This window comes from Podarcis gaigeae (assembly GCF_964106915.1).
Source record: "Podarcis gaigeae genome assembly, chromosome: 2".
Taxonomy (NCBI): domain Eukaryota; kingdom Metazoa; phylum Chordata; class Lepidosauria; order Squamata; family Lacertidae; genus Podarcis; species Podarcis gaigeae.
The window spans coordinates 96,665,742-96,683,378 of record NC_139679.1 but is presented as its reverse complement, the minus strand read 5'-3'; the positions used below and the strand labels follow the sequence as shown (position 1 = coordinate 96,683,378).

At 44.4% G+C, this 17,637-nt stretch overlaps 1 protein-coding gene across 3 annotated transcripts in view; it reads right to left on the bottom strand.

Annotated features, from left to right (window-relative positions):
* SHQ1 (SHQ1, H/ACA ribonucleoprotein assembly factor) overlaps positions 1 to 17,637 on the bottom strand; it is a 65,781-nt gene that overhangs the window by 15,211 nt on the left and 32,933 nt on the right. For all 3 annotated transcript variants that reach the window (XM_083724149.1, XM_083724151.1, XM_083724150.1), the window contains exon 11: positions 14,841 to 14,961. In XM_083724149.1, coding sequence (XP_083580275.1) covers positions 14,841 to 14,961 — 121 coding nt within the window. The remainder of the gene's footprint in view (positions 1 to 14,840; positions 14,962 to 17,637) is intronic.

The window sequence follows — 17,637 nt, the reverse complement described above, 5'->3', positions numbered from 1 at the left end:
AATCCACACCGTGATCAACTCCTGCCTGGAAACCAATGTCCCCACTGTGGAAGGATGTGTGGATCCAGAATTGGCCTCCACTGTCACTTACGGACTCATTGTTAAAACCGTGTTTATGGAAGACAATCTTACTTGGCTACGAGTGATCGCCAAAGAGTGTTTTCAGATCTCAAGGAAGGGGAAATCTCTCTTGTTGGAACAAGTAAAGAGCTACCAATGATAAAAAATAATAATATTAAAGCTCATTTTTACATCCAGACAGAGCCAAGGTGTTCATTTCTGCACTAAAGTTCGAAAACATTTAAGTGGTGAGGGAGTTAAGACCACACACCTTGGAAATAAAAATTTCTATATAATTTAGGGGCAGCAATTGCAGACAGATGACAAGGACCGACATCAATTTAACTACAGAAGGTGCAGAACTAAAATACATGAAAAGCTCAATTATGCTTCAATAAAATATAGACGATACCACAGATGGAGTGTTGAAGCAGCCCCTCTCATCCAGGAGCAGCCAGGGTCAACAACATAACAGATAATGAAACAGAAAATTCAGCCACTTTTTAAAGGGAAGAACTCCATAAATGAACCAACAGAACCATTTGATGAGCAGCACTTGAAAGACAAAAATGCTTTACAATTGAGTATTTAACTGCGTTCCGACAAACACACACACACACAGAGAGAGAGAGAGTGTGTGTGTAAGTATATCTCAGGCTTCAAAACTCCCTATGTTACTGAAGCATTTCTTCTCAAAAGGTAAAAGCCTTGAAAGGTGTGCCTGGAGAGACAGATCTTCAGTGACTGCATTTTTAACATAGATGTCTTAGCAGATATGCTGTATTTCAATGTGCTTCCTCACAGCTTCAAGGTTATTTCTAATTAACATCTGAGGTTGCCATTAACAAGCTTCAAAAATAATAGATGTAAATTTGATCATACATGTATGTGCCATTTCTCTGTGTGCATGCACATGTATGTGTGAGTATGCTCTGCTATACTTATTAGGAACTGAAAGCACGCTCAGTGTAGAAGACTTAAGACACAAACAAAATCGATTTTCTGTCCATAGCTGTCAACCGTCCCTTTTTTTGCGGGAAATTCCCTTATTCCAGCACCGTTTCCCGCTGCTATCCCGGATTGTTAGATATCCCGTAGACTGTCCCCGGGACAGGTGAGGCTGCTGATCCCTTATTTTTGAGGCTGCTGATCCCTTATTTTCTAATCTGAAAGTTGACAGCTATGCTTCTGTCCCAAATGCAGATGTGTGTGGCCGTCTGTTCTACAATTTCACAAGTCAGAATCACAGTTAATACCAAGGGCTACTACACACTGCAAAAGCACTGAGACCCGGCTCCGGCTTCCTTGTGAACACATGCAACATGATGTGTCCCATGGTAATTAGCTAGACTCAACAGGAACTTCGCCTAAAGGGTGGATTAGTCTTTCATGGTATTGTGTACACAAATTATACACCATCTGAATACCACTGGTTTTATAATTGCAGCTTTTGCTAAGTGGCTGTGTAAATATCATAGCTGCGGAATCTTGGAAAGGAGGGCTCCTGCATCTGTTCATTATGCTCGGCGCAGTGATGCAATGCCCTCTCACTACATGCCGGCTTGGTCTAAAGGGGATGCCAACAGCAGTGATCAATCAGCAAAAAACCAGACTGCGCTGCGTTGCTGTCGTCAATGGTATACAGATGCCATTTACCACAGGGAGCTTCCCCCAAGCACTGCAAAGCTACTTCTGAACAGTACATCATTTCCTCTAGTAGCAAACTTGGGTGAAATGGGGCCACCCAGTGCTTTTTTTTCTTTAAAAAAAATGTTTAGGGGTACTCTCATTTTGACTCAAGAAAATCACCATTTTATTGTTAAAATTGGGAAAAATAAATACAGTAAATAGACAAAAGTTCAAAGATTCAAAAAATGTTTAGGGGTATGCGTACCCCCCCAGAAAAAAAGCACTGGGGCCGTCCAAAAATACAGTACTGTTTCCTACATACTTGGGTACTCTGTAGAAATGCCTACATTTATGTTTTTGTTTTTTTTTAAGTTTAAAGATCCAGAAAACTCCAATATGAGTTCCCTTGGGGTACTGCTGACAGCAGCTGAGCCAAGAGAGAAAGAGAGAGAGAAGAAGAAGAAGAAGAGGAGGAGACTGGTGGATCTCTACAGAAACAAAAGTTGGGCAGACTGTTTGAGGTATACTTATTAAGTCTACATTTGAGAGCAGTTAAGACAGTGAATGTTAGGGTGGCAGTAACGAACATTGGTATTTTTTTAAAGGATCATGGGAGGGTGTGAGAGAAAATATGTGTTCATGACCCTGACATCTCACATCCGGGTGAATTTGAGAGGCGGGAGGTAAAGAATATAACTGTCTTGCATTATACAGGGATGTTTCAGAAAAAGAAATGATCCAGAACTGTCTCTCCCTCACTTCAGCTTTACAGCAGAAGGCGAACTGTCACAGTGAGAAAAAGAAGTGTCATTGATCCCTTCCCATTACTGAAACATCCCTCACCTCAGACTCTCAACACTAGAGAACTCCTGTTTCAGGCTTTCTGTGGCCCTGACGCCACCTGTCTTCTTAGGTGCTGGGAATAAACTGCAACCGTGGCGCAGCTTCATTTGTCCATCTATATTGCAAACCAGATTTATGACAGAAGTGACAAACCAGGGGCACAACCCTTGCCACAAACAGTCGTGAGCATAAGGCCCTCACATTCAGACCTATGTAAAAAGCCATACTGAGCTCCTGCCCCAAGAAAAAAGCTGGATTCTGCGAGCAAGGGTCCACAGTTCCACTTGCCACATGAGTCACGATGAGTGCTCTACCACCCTGCGTGAAGCATGGAAAGTCGTCCTCCTGAGACTGAAGCTGGGAAAGGGGGCAGGATAGCATCTTCACAACTGTGCTGAGGCACTCTGCGCGCCGAAGGCGGATGGTAGGAGATATGCATGGATATGCAGATGGGTTCTCTCTTTTTCCTGAGAATTCCACAGCATTTTGGGAAACAGGGAGAAGCTAGCAGTGTCACTTCTGTGCTGAAGCTTGATAGCTGCACTTAAACGGCACTACCTTTCCAGGGACGCGGGTGGCGCTGTGGGTTAAACCACAGAGCCTAGGACTTGCCGATCAGAAGGTCGGCATTTCGAATCCCTGCGATGGGGTGAGCTCCCGTTGCTCGGTCCGTGCTCCTGCCAACCTAGCAGTTCGAAAGAACGTCAAAGTGCAAGTAGATAAATAGGTACCAATCCGGTGGGAATGTAAATGGCGTTTCCGTGCACTGCTCTGGTTCGCCAGAAGCGGCTTAGTCATGCTGGCCACATGACCCGGAAGCTGTATGCCAGCTCCCTTGGCCAGTAAAGCGAGATGAGTGCCGCAACCCCAGAGGCGGTCACAACTGGACCTAATTATCAGGGGTCCCTTTACCTTTACCTTTTTACCTTTCCAGAACAACAACAACAAATGCTTGCTATTTAGTCACTAGAACATTGCCATTTTAATTGAGGCACAACAGAAAGCAGGGGATCCTGAAAGCCTTGCACCAAATGCTATCGGCGATTTGAATCAGCCTGGCTGTCGGGACCCACTTCCCATCTCCAATGTGGCAAAGCAGCTTGGCTGCAACGCTTCTTGAAAACACCTGTCAAGGCACCCCTGGAGAGAACACGTGGCCAGCGGCTTCCCCACACGCCACTGTGCGCCTCACGCACCAAGGACATTCCCTGGAGAGCTCTCCTCACACCAAGAGGCTCATCATGAGGCTGTTCAACTGGAGAGTGCTGGAAAGGCTGCAGTTCAAGTGATGCAGAGCTCCAAGTATTTGACATCCGACGCAAAAGATGCATCCATCAAATATGCACATTCACTTTCTAGTGTTTGTCAAAGCCAGTACAAGAGAGAGAGAGAGAGAGAGAGAGAGAGAGAGAGAGACCCACCAAACATTCCTTTCGACAGAAGCTAATCAGCAAGTGGAAAGAGTAGCAGGAAACAGAAGGTACGGATATTGAAATGGCCCAATTAATGGACCTGGCTCTTCCGGTTCTGGGAAATGGTTTTGTTTTTTTTTTTAAAAAAAGAACATTCACAGCCTTATCAGAAGCAGAAGGGGGGGGGGTGCAGGCTACGGCAGTGAATTGCAAATAGCATTACTTACATACAGGAAGCCGGAATTAAATTACTAGCACATCTTGGGGCAAATGACAGTTCCTCAACAGGGCAGGATAACAAGCAACACAGTAGATGCGAAACCTCCTCTGGTGGTTATCAGCTGTCAAAACAATGACACGGCCCATTCCACACTGTACACAAGAGGTCTTGCAAGGAAGAAAGAAGCAGTAACAGAGCAGAGCGCCCAAGGAGGTAGCTGAACATACAAGACTCCTGTCCGGACTATGAATAAACGACATTTATCCCAATTATAGTTCCCCCCCTCCTTTCCTTGAGTTGGTAAGGTGAAGAGAAACTGATAGCAGGAAAGGACAAGGTGCAAATGAATGCTAGAAGTGAACTTAGGTGTGTAAACAGGAATGAGAATATTTCAGAGGAACCTATCGTTATGGTCTGAAAATGAAATGTCTGGGTTCACACTGGAAGCCAATTTTCTCCTTCTCTGCGAGCTAAAGTGACAGCAGCCCATGGAAGAGGAAAAATCTAGTTTTCTTCAGCATACTGTGACAGGGACACCCCTCCCACCCCTCACAAAGGGCAGCAGAAAACAACAGGACATCACACTCTTTCCAAGGCAGATCTTACTTCAAATGAAACACGTGAAACATGTTTTTTTAAAATGTTTAAAATGCCAATTCCAAAGCCAAATACAGTCTATCACCCCCACGTTTTGCAGATTTAAAGGGGGCGGGAGTCTTGCTGCGAGAGCTACAACAACAGTAAACTGAGCAGCCCTTCATGATTCACCCCCCCGGGGTGTGAGCCCATGGACAGAGGAATACCTGCCTCTCTGCCATTTCCCTCCATTCAGTAGCGCTGGCTCTCTCTGCAGCTGCAGATATGGTAGGGCTTTGGTACAGCTGGCTTTTCTCCTTGCAACAAGGCAGGAGGAAGGCTGGAGTGCAGCAGGCTGACTGGCTGAAGCAGCCTTTGCGTACAGGGCGAGATGGATGCATGGATGAATGAAGGGAGGAGTGAAAAGGCTGGAGGACCCAGAGGGAGACTGGCTAGCTGGGGGGAGGGGAAGGACCTGAATATAAAAAAGAGAATGAATGAATGAATGAATGGGGAGGAGGAAGGGAGAGGGAAGGGATGTATCCATGCAGGTAGTGGTGCCAAAAGTCTGATTAGGCATTGAACGTCATCTCTTCCTCCATTAACTCCGAATGTGCAGAACTTCAGAGGCTCGCTTCGAGTAAAGCATCCACACAAGATGCTAAAGGAGGATAAAATGCTAAGGTGTGGCATTTATTTTCATAATCTGGACAGGAAATCTCTGAAAGAAAACACACCCGCTGAGAATTTATAGTCCACACAGATGTGTGCTATGAAGAGGAGCGGAGTGGGAGAGGGACCTGGAATATTAAATGATTTTTTAAATAAAGAAACCATACCACTCCAGTTTTGAGAGAGAGGCAAGCTTTTACTTGAGCTTTGGAAATGGCTTGATATTGCCTCCCCTCCCCCCCAAAAAATGTCAACGAAGTCCAAAGCCTGGCAGCCAATCAAAGGATGCAGCGGCAGTGATGCTGTTTCCTGGCAGTGGGCTGGCCACTGCTGGAAGGAGTGCTGGACTAGACGGACCCTCCACCTGAGCCAGAAAAAGCATGTCTCACGCTTCAGCATTGCAGCAGAAAAATATTAATAACGAAACAGATGACTCATTCAGCGCACATGGACACAAAAAAAGTACAAACTCTAATTAAACTGCAGTTATGAGCATTGGTTTCGGGAATAAATTTTGTTTTGGAATAGTGTTCCATCCAACCAAGGGTGCAATTAAGTTGTGACAGCGGCAAGGCCTAAGCCAGGTCCCACCAATTCCCTAGGAAAGTGGAAAGGTGGGGAGAGATTTAAAGAGCAACACTACTAAAGCTGTTCTTTTCCTCCAAGTGAGAGTCACTTTCAGCCTCTTCCAGTTTTAAAGTGCTGCACTTTAAATCCCACTCTCTACTTTAAACTGGATTGAGCATCACATCCAGCATGACCCTTAAGTGTGCATGTAGGTTCTATGCGCATGTGTGCAGACAATACCCCCCTTGTAAGATACATGAACTTCCCAAGCATATTCCACATCTTTCCTATCAGCACATGTATGAGAACAAGCGCTAAATTCTCAGGCATATGTTCACAGGTATGTGTCACGACACTAAGCAGTAAGAGCTAACTCATCATCTGACTTATGCTCCCTTTTAAGTGGAGAGGTCAGGAGAAATGAGCAGGAGGCACTGATTCTGTTCAGACAGAGGGGAAGTTCAAATTGCCACCATCATGCCATTGAGACTTTTGCAAATTCCTTTCCAGAAAAAATACTGGCCAGCAGGGGCACTGAAGTAGATTCTGGACAAAGAATCATGTCAAAATGACACACAAGATTGGGGCTTGCATGTCAGCTGATGAAATATAAGAAAACTATTTCCTTTCTAAGACTGACCATGATTTAAATTGTAGCTGTGCTCCCGTAACTGATGCCCTGACATTCATGGTAGGTAACTGGGAAGGGTGGGGGAGAAGCCACAACAAAAAACGTATTTTTTCTGTTCCACGAACCTGGCATAATCTTGATCTTTTTGGGTTTACAAAACGGAGTCCTACAAAATGACAAATGGCAGGAGGTTCTTCCCCGTTCTCTCTCATCCAATGACACAAACCTGTCTATCGTAATATATTATCGCACGGTCGTTCCTCTGGGCATCCGCAGGCTGTCTCAAGTCCCGGGCATTAGCTTACAGCGACTCGTGGCAGCATGGGGAATCCTTGCAGAAAGAGCTGACAGTGGAGGCACAAAATCCCCGTTCCCCACTAGAAGATTATCATTTCAATATAACATCAAAAGGACCGTGAGAAAGGAACATTTGCCCTTCCTTTCCGTTTCTGCTCACCCCAGTTAAGCGGCTGATAGTAGAATCGCTGCCAAAGGGTGTCAGCTACTGACAAGGCTGCGAACAGAACAGAAAGATGCTATTTGCATGGAGAGAAGCTTCCCCTCTTTGATCACAGCTGCAAGCCGCACCTGCTTAAAAAGGCAGCAGCTACACAGGGTACATGTCGTCCCTGTAGTCAAAACAGAAGGAAACAGCGGAGAAGTGCTGACTGAAGAGAGATGACACAAATCGCTGACCCCCCTTTCTGCAAGCTGATAGCAAACGGCTGCCTGCCCCGCAACTTCAGAGAAATCAAAGCGAGAACCCAAAGGGAGCTTTGCTTGCATCCCCTCTCTCTACCTGTGGCAAGGTGCATCGCTCAGACACAGCCGCAAGGAAGAGGAACTGTGGGGAGGGGGAAAGATGATGGAATGAGCAGCGGGGAAGGAAGAGGAGAGAGATGGAGCATCAAAAGGAAAATGTGAGCCAACAGCTGGGAAGGGAGCTTAAATCCTCCCATCTACCCCCTTTAAAAGCCATGTCATACAGGGTTGCTAAAGCACATAATAAAGGGCACTTTCTGGCATCCTAGACTCGTCTGTCGCTCCTTCCAGCCTGCAGGGCAAACTCTATTGTTGTTCAAAGCCTGTGCGCTGTTGTACACAGCCTCCGTTACTCACAAAATGCTCTTGGTGCAGTTGCTGCTTTTACAGATATATTATGGTGACAGGGTGTAGATATGGTGCGTTGTACTTCAGGATAGAAAGGGAAACTAAAAAGGGAAAGAAATGTGGTTGGAATATGGATAGGTCAGGATAGGGCATTAAAAAAAGGGGGCGGGTATTATATTCAGTGAAGTTATACAGTACCTACAGTAGACGCGTAACAATTAATGGAACTAAGTTAGTCATGACCATTCATTTCAATGGGTCTGCTCTGAGTAGGACCAACACTGGCTGCAACCCTATAGTGCTTAAGTTGTTCCAAGGGTTGGTCTAGAGGTAGATGATAAACATTCCAGAAAGCCAGAGTGAAATTTGGACCATCTTGGCTGTGAGTCCTGTGGGACCTTCTCCCTGCCTTGCAAGCCTTTTCCACCTGGCCTGGGAGAGTGGGGCCTTGACTGACTCCAGCTACAAAAGCTGAGGCTGCTCTTGGGCTAGTGTGCTGTTTGGGTGTAATGGGGTGGTTGATGCTGTTGGTTTTTTGTATCTTTATTTGAGATCTTGTTGTGAATATGTGGAAATTGTTCCATTTGGTTGTGCATTTTTATGTTTTGTTTATTGTTTGCAACTACTTTTGTTACACCGTTATTTTGTATTTTTTCATGTCGTAAGCCGTCTTGAGCACGGTTTGAATTATGGAAAGGAGGCAGACAAATAAAATTATGTATGGATGTGTGAGTGGACTTCTGGTTCACGAACCAAACCTGGCCAGCCACACCTCCCAATGTGGCCTGCAAGGCTGTTTCAAGGAAGCCATTCCCACCCAGCCAACACCTGATCTCATACATTATGGCATCAAGTTAGGCAAGCTGTCCCACTAACCTCTCATATTTGGGACAGGCCCACGCAGAGCTTGTCTGAGGCTCAGGGCAGGAGTCTTGTTCTTGGCATGACAGCATAAGTCTGGCATGCCCCTGGCAGGGTCCCCCAGCTGGCTTAGCCCTCTGAGGCCCAAGGGCCAGTATACCTCCTGCCCCTCCCTCTTCGCAGGCCTGCATTTGGCCCACTAAGGAGTAGAAAAATAACAACCAAGAACATTATTCACCCTTGATTTGCCATTTCATCAGAATCCACGACTGTGGTTTGTTTCTCCCTATCCTGATCACTATTCAACCTTAAAACCATGGTTTGTGGCTGGCTTGTTTAGAACCCCAGGCTCAGAACTAGTGGGAGGCTGAGCTTAACCACAACTTCATTGTTCATTTCTTCTGTATGCCTCAGGGAGGAGTAAAGCAAGAGCAAACTGGGCAGCATACATTCTGCTCATGAACAATAAATCAGGATAAACTACAAACTCCGGCTTATTGTGACATGTGGGTGTGGCCAGCTTTCCTTCTCTTTCAGATGGGATTCTTTCCAAATCCTCCTGGACTCTGCTGATAACAGGCCCGATCAGATCATGTCAACAGACTGGCCAAAAGTCACTCAGTTAACTTCATGGTTGAGAAGGGTTTTGAACCTGGCTCTTCCTCTGGCTCTGGCCACTGGCTCTCATAGATAGGTTTAGAGAAACCCTACCACAAAAACCTAGAAATGCACTTACCTAGGCCCCTTTGTACACTAGCAAGTCAGGTAGAACACAAGCTTAACAACACACTCTTAAGGACAATTGCTAGGCAGATGAAAAAGCAACAATGCCTTCTATCAGCCAGGGGCTTTGAAAACTACCCTATCCATGACTAAAGGCCACCCAAGCAATAAATAAAGGACAAGCTTAACGCAGCATGTCTTCTCCAAGGCATAAGCAGATGTGATGCGACGTCCTGAAAGTGCTGCCAGCTCCAGCGATGTTCTGCTTGTAAGCTGCGCTAAGAGGGAATTACAATAATTGAGCCTTTGGGTCATGGAGGGCTGAGCTGCCGCTGCAAAGCCATCACGGGATAAAGCTGAGGCCTTCGTGGATTGCACTATATCCGAAGCATATCTGTCACTCAGAGGCAAACCAACACTCTGGGGCTGCTGCAAAAGTGACACAGTCAGAGGCATCACCAAGGGCATACTCAAAAGGATTTCATGCAAATCACTAAATCGCCTTTGGTGCACACATTCACAAAATATACTGTGCATGAAGACACATGTGAAGAAAAGATTCTAAGTCTACATTCATGACTTCAAATAAGAGAGTTACTACATCGCTGTTATTTTGAGTGAAACAACTTATACTGAAAGCTATGTAGTTTTACGCAGACAAACCTAGACTGAAAGTGAAAAGGTCCAGATCTAGCCAAGGAAAAACACGGAGCCAGCCTTGGGAAGACATGTTTCTTCCGCCTCTGCCAAGAGAAAATCCAACGGCCCATTCCCTTCCCTGCCTGAATTTTAGTATTACATGGACCCCAAAGCTAACCATGGAAAACACTAGTTGTGTTTCCTCTCAAACAGGGTTCGATGTCCCATTTCACCCTAGATTAACAACAGAGACATATACTGCTAAATAATAGTGAAGGCAAGGAAGGGAAGGGAAGAGAGGAAGGACACGGTCCCAGGCTGGTCTATGGTCTATGAACAATAAACATGACACATGCACTGGATTGATGTAACCAGCCGTCATGAAAGGAAAGACTAGTTCCACGCCATATTAGAATTTCGTTACTACCATAAAGAGAGAGAAAGCCACTTTGAAGGTTTAAGTCAGTGCACTCTTCTCACTGATCAGGAAAAGAGAGATATGTTTCTCCCCGGAGCATGAGAGCTAGACTAAGGAATACGGTTTTCCTTCAGTGAGGGACCAGGTCATCTTAAATCACTCCTGAGGGAAAGAAACTGGAAGGCTTTCACTGCACCAGCTTTGGTGGTCTTCTTGATCCAAAGCAAATGAAAAGCCAGCCTCTGCACCCTCACCTCGATTTTTTTGCAGCTCGTCTATTATATAGCATACCTGCCGCCTTTCAAAGATTTTCATAACTCAAGAGGGATTCCAGAGGCCCAACAAATTTATGTAAGTAATGAGAAGGGAGAGGGGGAATAAAAACCAAGCACTTAACGGAAGGGCTGGATTTTCTTTATCTATGACAGATGTCCAGCATTCCCAAAGCAGCATTTAGTGCCACTTCCTAAATACTTGACCAAAAAGAAAAAGGGAGGGGAAAACCCCTGACAAATTAATTTTAATTCTATTGTGAAAACTAAAGCAGTAACAAGGTTGACAGCAGGGGATGTTATAAGCTCGCTTAGCAGGAGGATCAAGCAAAGTGGTGACACGCTGCATGACCTCAGGGGTTAAAGATGCAATTTTCCATCTGGCCGCATCTGGCTTTTCAACATAAAATGTTGACGACACCTGCCGAGATGCCTGTATGAGCTGCCTCGGCTGCTCTCTACGTATCCGCTGCAACCTGGGAGAGCCTATTAACAGCTCCCCCCTTTCGTGTTTTGCAGATTTGTGCAATATGGCTCACCCACCCCTAATTGCTGCACTGCATACAAATAGAATGGTTTATGTGGAATGCATATAAGGGAATAATTAAAGCAATAACTATTAGAAAATTACTGGGCATGCAGTATTTGCTTTATGGTGCAGCATATGCTGAGTCTGATACTGCCAAATGCTTTCTTGAAATAAGTTGAAGGGAGGAGCCGAGAAGAGAAGAGAAGGGAAGAGAAGAGAAGAGAAGATAAGAAAAGAGAAGAGAAGAGAAGAGAAGAGAAGAGATTAGCCACATGCCGTGTCTCAGACTTAAGGATGTTTTCCAGGGGGGATAGTAATGCACACTTTTTTGGGGGCCAAATCACGTCATGAAAATTAGGGTGCACATTAGTAGATTTGATGGCGCATTTACATTTGCCAGGAAATAGTTATTTGGTTTTGAAAACTGAGGTGCGTGTTAGATTCAATGGAGCATTAGATTGGCGTAAATACGGTAATCTTTGCTCATGTTTTACCACAGCAAGCAATACCCGAAGTAACTGGAAAGGATATGAATTAGTACTGCTACAGGGATACAACTTAGCACACAGGGGACAAAAATTTACTGGATCCAACTGGGTTTTTTAATTATTAAAAAAAGCACCCCACTACTATTTAGTTTCCCACCACCCTCTCCACTTAGCCAGAAACTGTAGTCCTGGCGTTTTCTCATTCCACCAGTTGTGTCACCATGATAAATTACCTGCCCTCTTAATCTCCTTTTTAGTTCCAATAATACCATGTATTTCAATACTTTCATTCACCTTTTATCCTTCAAACATATCGTAGCTGGGTATTGGCATGGAACAAACAGAGATTTGTAGTTAAAAGCTGAAGGTAAGATAATTAATAAATGTTACTTATAATATGTTTCCTTACAGCTAGTTTATTAGACTTGGTTCAGTAGTTGATGTTATTGTTGCTTAATGGTGTTGATTTAAGATGTCTGGATGCTTGTTTTAGTTTCTGCGGCCACACAGATAACCATAACCAGCTGCCCTTCGTAAGTCCACCTCAGTAAACTCACAGGCTTGTTCAACAGGCTTTACTTGACATCTTCCTTCTGGACAGGGTTCACAGCCTTACACAGTCAGGAACTCGCTGCTTCCTGCAGTCAACTGACAGCTACAGCCACACTGTCCTCAGTTATACCCCAAAGCTGTTGCTGGGAGCCTTCCAACTCCTCTCTTGCAGAGCTTCCTCGCTTCTGTCTTCCATGATTTCAGCCTCTAGGCTGATCCCATACTCTTGAGGTATGCTGCTGGTTCAGGTTCTCACTCCAGGCTTCCTGATCGTTTCCTCAGACTGCCCAACTGGCTCTGAAACAGCACTGAGCTTAGCTTTATATACCCTTCAGCCAGGACCTCCAACCAATCAACATGTTTCTGCTAGATTCAAAACCTATAATTAAGGGCCAATAGATCTGAATGGAATGTCCGCTATGGAAGTGAGAGTTGGACCATAAAGAAGGCTGATCACCGAAGAATTGATGCTTTTGAATTATGGTGCTGGAGGAGACACTTGAGAGTCCCATGGACTGCAAGAAGATCAAACCTCTCCATTCTTAAGGAAATCAGCCCTGAGTGCTCACTGGAAGGACAGATTGTGAAGCTGAGGCTCCAGTACTTTGGCCACCTCATGAGAAGAGAAGACTTCCTGGAAAAGGCCCTGATGTTGGGAAGGATTGAGGGCACAAGGAGAAGGGGACGACAGAGGACGAGATAGTTGGACGGTGTTCTCGAAGCTACCTACATGTGTATGACCAAACTGCGGGAGGTAGTGGAAGACAGAAGTGCCTGGCGTGCTCTGGTCCATGGGGTTACGAAGAGTCAGATACGACTAAACAACTAAACTACAAAACTGAATACTTAGATGCTACTGCCCCATGCATAAAAGTTGAAACCTTGCCTGCACATTGCTGTAACCTTATAAACAGTGGGCAACTGTGAGGGTTTGACTGCCAAATGGCAGGTTGCCAGCAGAATTCATATGCTACGTACCATGTATATATTATTTGACTCTAGCCAGGAGCAAAAGACAAGGGTTTTCTTCTTCACGCAGTTAAATATGTATTCCAAACAGTATTTTTCTATAAATTATTTAACAAAATTTATATATTGCTTAATTGTAAATAAAACTTCTAACTGGTTTTCCACCACCATAACATTAAAACAAAGTTTCTCTACACAGGCAATTACTCTTATCTCCACACCTCTAATCTTGCCACATGGAGTCATTCCAAATGTACAGGGACTTTTGACAAATCTTGTAGTGGTGGCAAAAAGCACCATCTAATACCACCATTTCGGCTGGTTAGCAGGTACAGAAGTCAGTCAGTAGACCAGATGACTATTTCTATTATCAGAAAACATCTCATATTAGAAAACTTGAAGTGTAAGTTCTCTTTACACCAAAACTTGGGGCACTCAACTGCAACTAATCCATCAATAGTACTCAACTCTTCAGAGACTATTTCTTCTAAATGCTTACATTTGGAATGCAATTTAGTTAAAGCTGGTTTATTACACCTCTGCTGGGCATGCTCTAAGGCAGTGGTTTCCAGTAAGCTAAGTGCTGCAGACCTCCTGTTTTTCGAAAGCCAAGCCATGGACCCTTTACTTTTGGAAATGTTGATATCTCTATCCCAGTTGGGAACCACTGCTCTAAGGCACAAGCTTTCTAAGGTATGGTTCTACATTTTATAACATGAATTAAACTTTATATAATCTGATGTTTGCCTTAGTGTGATTTAGATGAAATCAGGAGGAAGGACAACCAACTTATTATTATTTGTTGATTGCAACTATTTGGACAGTAAACTAGAAAGTGAGAACACTACTCAATAAGAGAGATTGGATGTAGATTATATATTTCGCATTCTCATTTTGTATTTTTATGTTGTGAACAGCCCTGTGATCTTCGGATGAAGGGTGGTATACAAATTTTAATAACAACAACAACAATTCATTATTCTCAGTGAGAAAAAGATTCAAAGCCCAGTGGTGGCAATTATATTTGAAACCATGGAGACAAGACTTGCGAAAGACCCCATAGTTCAAGCATATCCCTTCCATCATTTTTTCAAACACTTTTACTTACCCTCAGCACAAATATGCTTATCCATATTTAGCCATGCCTTTCCTTTCTGCCACAATACTCTTTTGCTTCCAGATTTGCAAGCAATCAAGATTTTTGATTCGGAATAAATGCCTACAGATTAGGTGCCTTTATGCAAAATAAAGACACTGTGTAATCTTTTTTTGGTCAGAATTTGGGAGTTCTTTGGTACACAATATGAAAGCCTACAATATATCTCCTCAGCTGAATGAGTTTGTATTGTACTCTGCAAAACGCTGCTTAGCAATTTTAGTTTAACGTAGTTAAGCCATTTTCCTGGTTCTCAAAATTGTCACAACACAGGAATTTTTTTAATACTCGCAGCCTACTTTTTAACACTCACAGCCCCCTTTGTGTGTGAGGTATGTGTGTATATATACAACTTGTCTGAAGAAAGCAAATCTTATCATCAATGTAGAATTCAATTAAAAGTTTCTGCTTTGCCTTCCAAGAAAACAGTGCCATTTGCAATAAGGAATTTGAATACTGGATCAATCATACCAAAATGCTTTCATCAAGAGAATGACAAGACATAAAACTTACTTGGCTTTTTGAATCCAAACGCAGTAATCTGTGATATAAAGGTCATTAAGAATATATGCAGGATCATTTTCTCGAAAAATCTTGTGAATATCTAACAGACACTTCAGAACTGCACTTTTGCCTGTAAGAGAGGAAACCATATGAACACATTTACATTTTTTATCCCCACCAACCAGTCCTTATAAAACTCTCCTACTTGAAAATTTGAATGGAAGTTGACTGAACACCTTATCAGTAACATGCTATTAGTTGCAGCAAATTATCCCTTTAGGATAAATCAGTGGTTCATGAAAACCTGAGAAGATTGCAGATTGTCAGCATAGTAAAACCCCTGTTTACATGTCAGAATTAAGGAAGAAGAGCGGAACTTTAGCAGGCTGGTTCACACAGAATGCAAAAACACTTGAAATAGTGGTTTAAAACAACCTCTGGTTTGAAGGTGGCTTGTTTAGGAACTGAAGGAAGCAAAAGAAGAGGCAAAGCCTCAAAATGGTACTCAAAGGTAAATCTTCATCCAGTAATAATAGTCCTTGCGGGGTGTAAAACAATTAAATGTACTATGTGGTTTGGTTGAAGATAGCCTTCCTCAATGGTGCTGGAGGAGACTCTTGAGAGTCCCATGGACTGCAAGAAGATCAAACCTCTCCATTCTTAAGGAAATCAGCCCTGAGTGCTCACTGGAAGGACAGATCCTGGAGCTGAGGCTCCAATACTTTGGCCACCTCATGGGAAGAGAAGACTCCCTGGAAAAGACCCTGATGTTGGGAAAGATGGAGGGCACAAGGAGAAGGGGACGACAGAGGACGAGATGGTTGGACAGTGTTCTCAAAGCTACCAGCATGAGTTTGACCAAACTGTGGGAGGCAGTGGAAGACAGGAGTGCCTGGCGTGCTCTGGTCCATGGGGTCACGAAGAGTTGAACACGACTAAACAACAACAAGCCTTCCTCAAAGTTACATGGTAAAAGATTCTCCGGTCAAGGCAGCGTCTCTCTGGTGTGTACCTGTTCCCAATTGCTTCAAGAATTACCTGCAACTTGCAGCAGACCCTGGATGTAACTGAGGATTTAGTTCCGGGTTACCTCGCTGACCAACTGTGCTGTGATGGGGCGTCAGACAGGAAGAGGCAGCTTTTAAAACGTGGGTGCCATTCAAAAAAAGGGCTTTGCAAAAGCAGAAACTAGCAGGCTGAATTTTGTCTGCCGGCATAACCAGCAGAATTGCAAAACGACTGGGCACGTTCCCAGTTCCAAAAAGGAGGCAGGTAGCAGCACTACATGCCTCCTGGAGCTTCTGAATTACCTGAAGAATCTATCAACCTTATAAGAATCAATCCCAGTAGTTACACAAGCATGTCAAATCTCCCCTTTTAAAGTTGGGTTCTTGTAGGAGTGGGAGTGTAAGCAAGAAGGGTCAGCAGCATTATTATTATTAACATTACTATTACTATTTATGTGATTTATGTAGTGCCCTTCATCATAAGATCTTGGGGCAGTTCACAGGAGCCAATGAAAAGGGTGGAAAGTGTGTGTGAGAGGCTGAAGGTAAGCTGACTGCAAAGAGCTGGCTTCGCCAAAAATGTAATTAGATGGGATGTGTAAATCTGATGTGTCTCTTCTTTTCTTAGCAAAGAGGAGAGACTGTTAAGCAGAGAAGGAATTCCTTGGAGGGTGAGAGGCCTCTGCCCCCAGGCAGGGGGGCAAATTCAGCCCCCCAGATGTCTCTGTCTGGCACTTAGGACTCTTCACTTGTCACACCCCCTTCTCATATCCATTTGTTCTCCCACAGGAGGCTTACCGTATTTTTCGCTCTATTAGACGCAGTTTTTCCCCTCCAAAAATTGAGGGAAAATATGTGTGCGTCCTATGGAGCGAATGCAGGCTTGTGCCATAGCCGCACGCAACCCCTCCGGCAGGGTGAGGCTGCACGGGGCTATGGCTTCTTTAGCCCTGCGCAGCGTCTCCCGGCAAGGAGAGGCTGCACGGGGCTAAAGGGGAAGCCAAAACAGCGAGCGGGATCCATCCCACTCACTGCCTTGCCTTCTTCCATAGCTGCGCGCAACCCCTCTGGCAGGGAGAGGTTGTATGCAGCCTGTACGCTGCTCTTTGGGGCTGGGGGGGAATTTTTTTCTTGATTTCCCCCCCTAAAAACTGGGTGCGTCCTATGGTCCGGTGCGCCCTATGGTGCGAAAAATACGGTACTTCTTGCCCTCCTTGAGTATTTTTGCCTGGCTGGAATATGCCCTTGAATTCTTGGCTGTGTACGTATGCAAGTGTGTGCCAATACTAGCCCACTGTACAAAGGAAAAATTTGCCTCTGGCCACATCCACTATTGGTACTATTGGCAGATGGTCCCCCAGCAAGTTGCCCAGATGACAATGTGGCCGTCAGTCTGAAAAAAGCTCCCCAGTCCTGCCTTAAAGTGGCAGGAGAATAGAAACTTGGTTTTGCCATTACACATTGAGAGTAAAGGCTACATCTTGTTTCGAGGTTTTTTTTGCATGTCAGCGTAGATGCCTAGATATTAATCAAATGCTCAGTTTCTCATAAGGTAACAAGACCAGTTCCTGCAATTTGGCGGACTGCTGCTATTACAGGTAATGCACCATCTCAAGACTGCTGTGGGCAGAAAAACGAAGCAAGCTTTTAAAGTGAATGAGAGCCCAGTTATACAGCAACGTTAAATTGATTTCTGAAGCATGAGACCTCTGCACCGAACAGCTTCAACCCACTTCTCCACCATCACTTCCTGTTCTCCAGAGGATTTTTCTTCCGCAAAAAACAATGCTAAAAGTTCA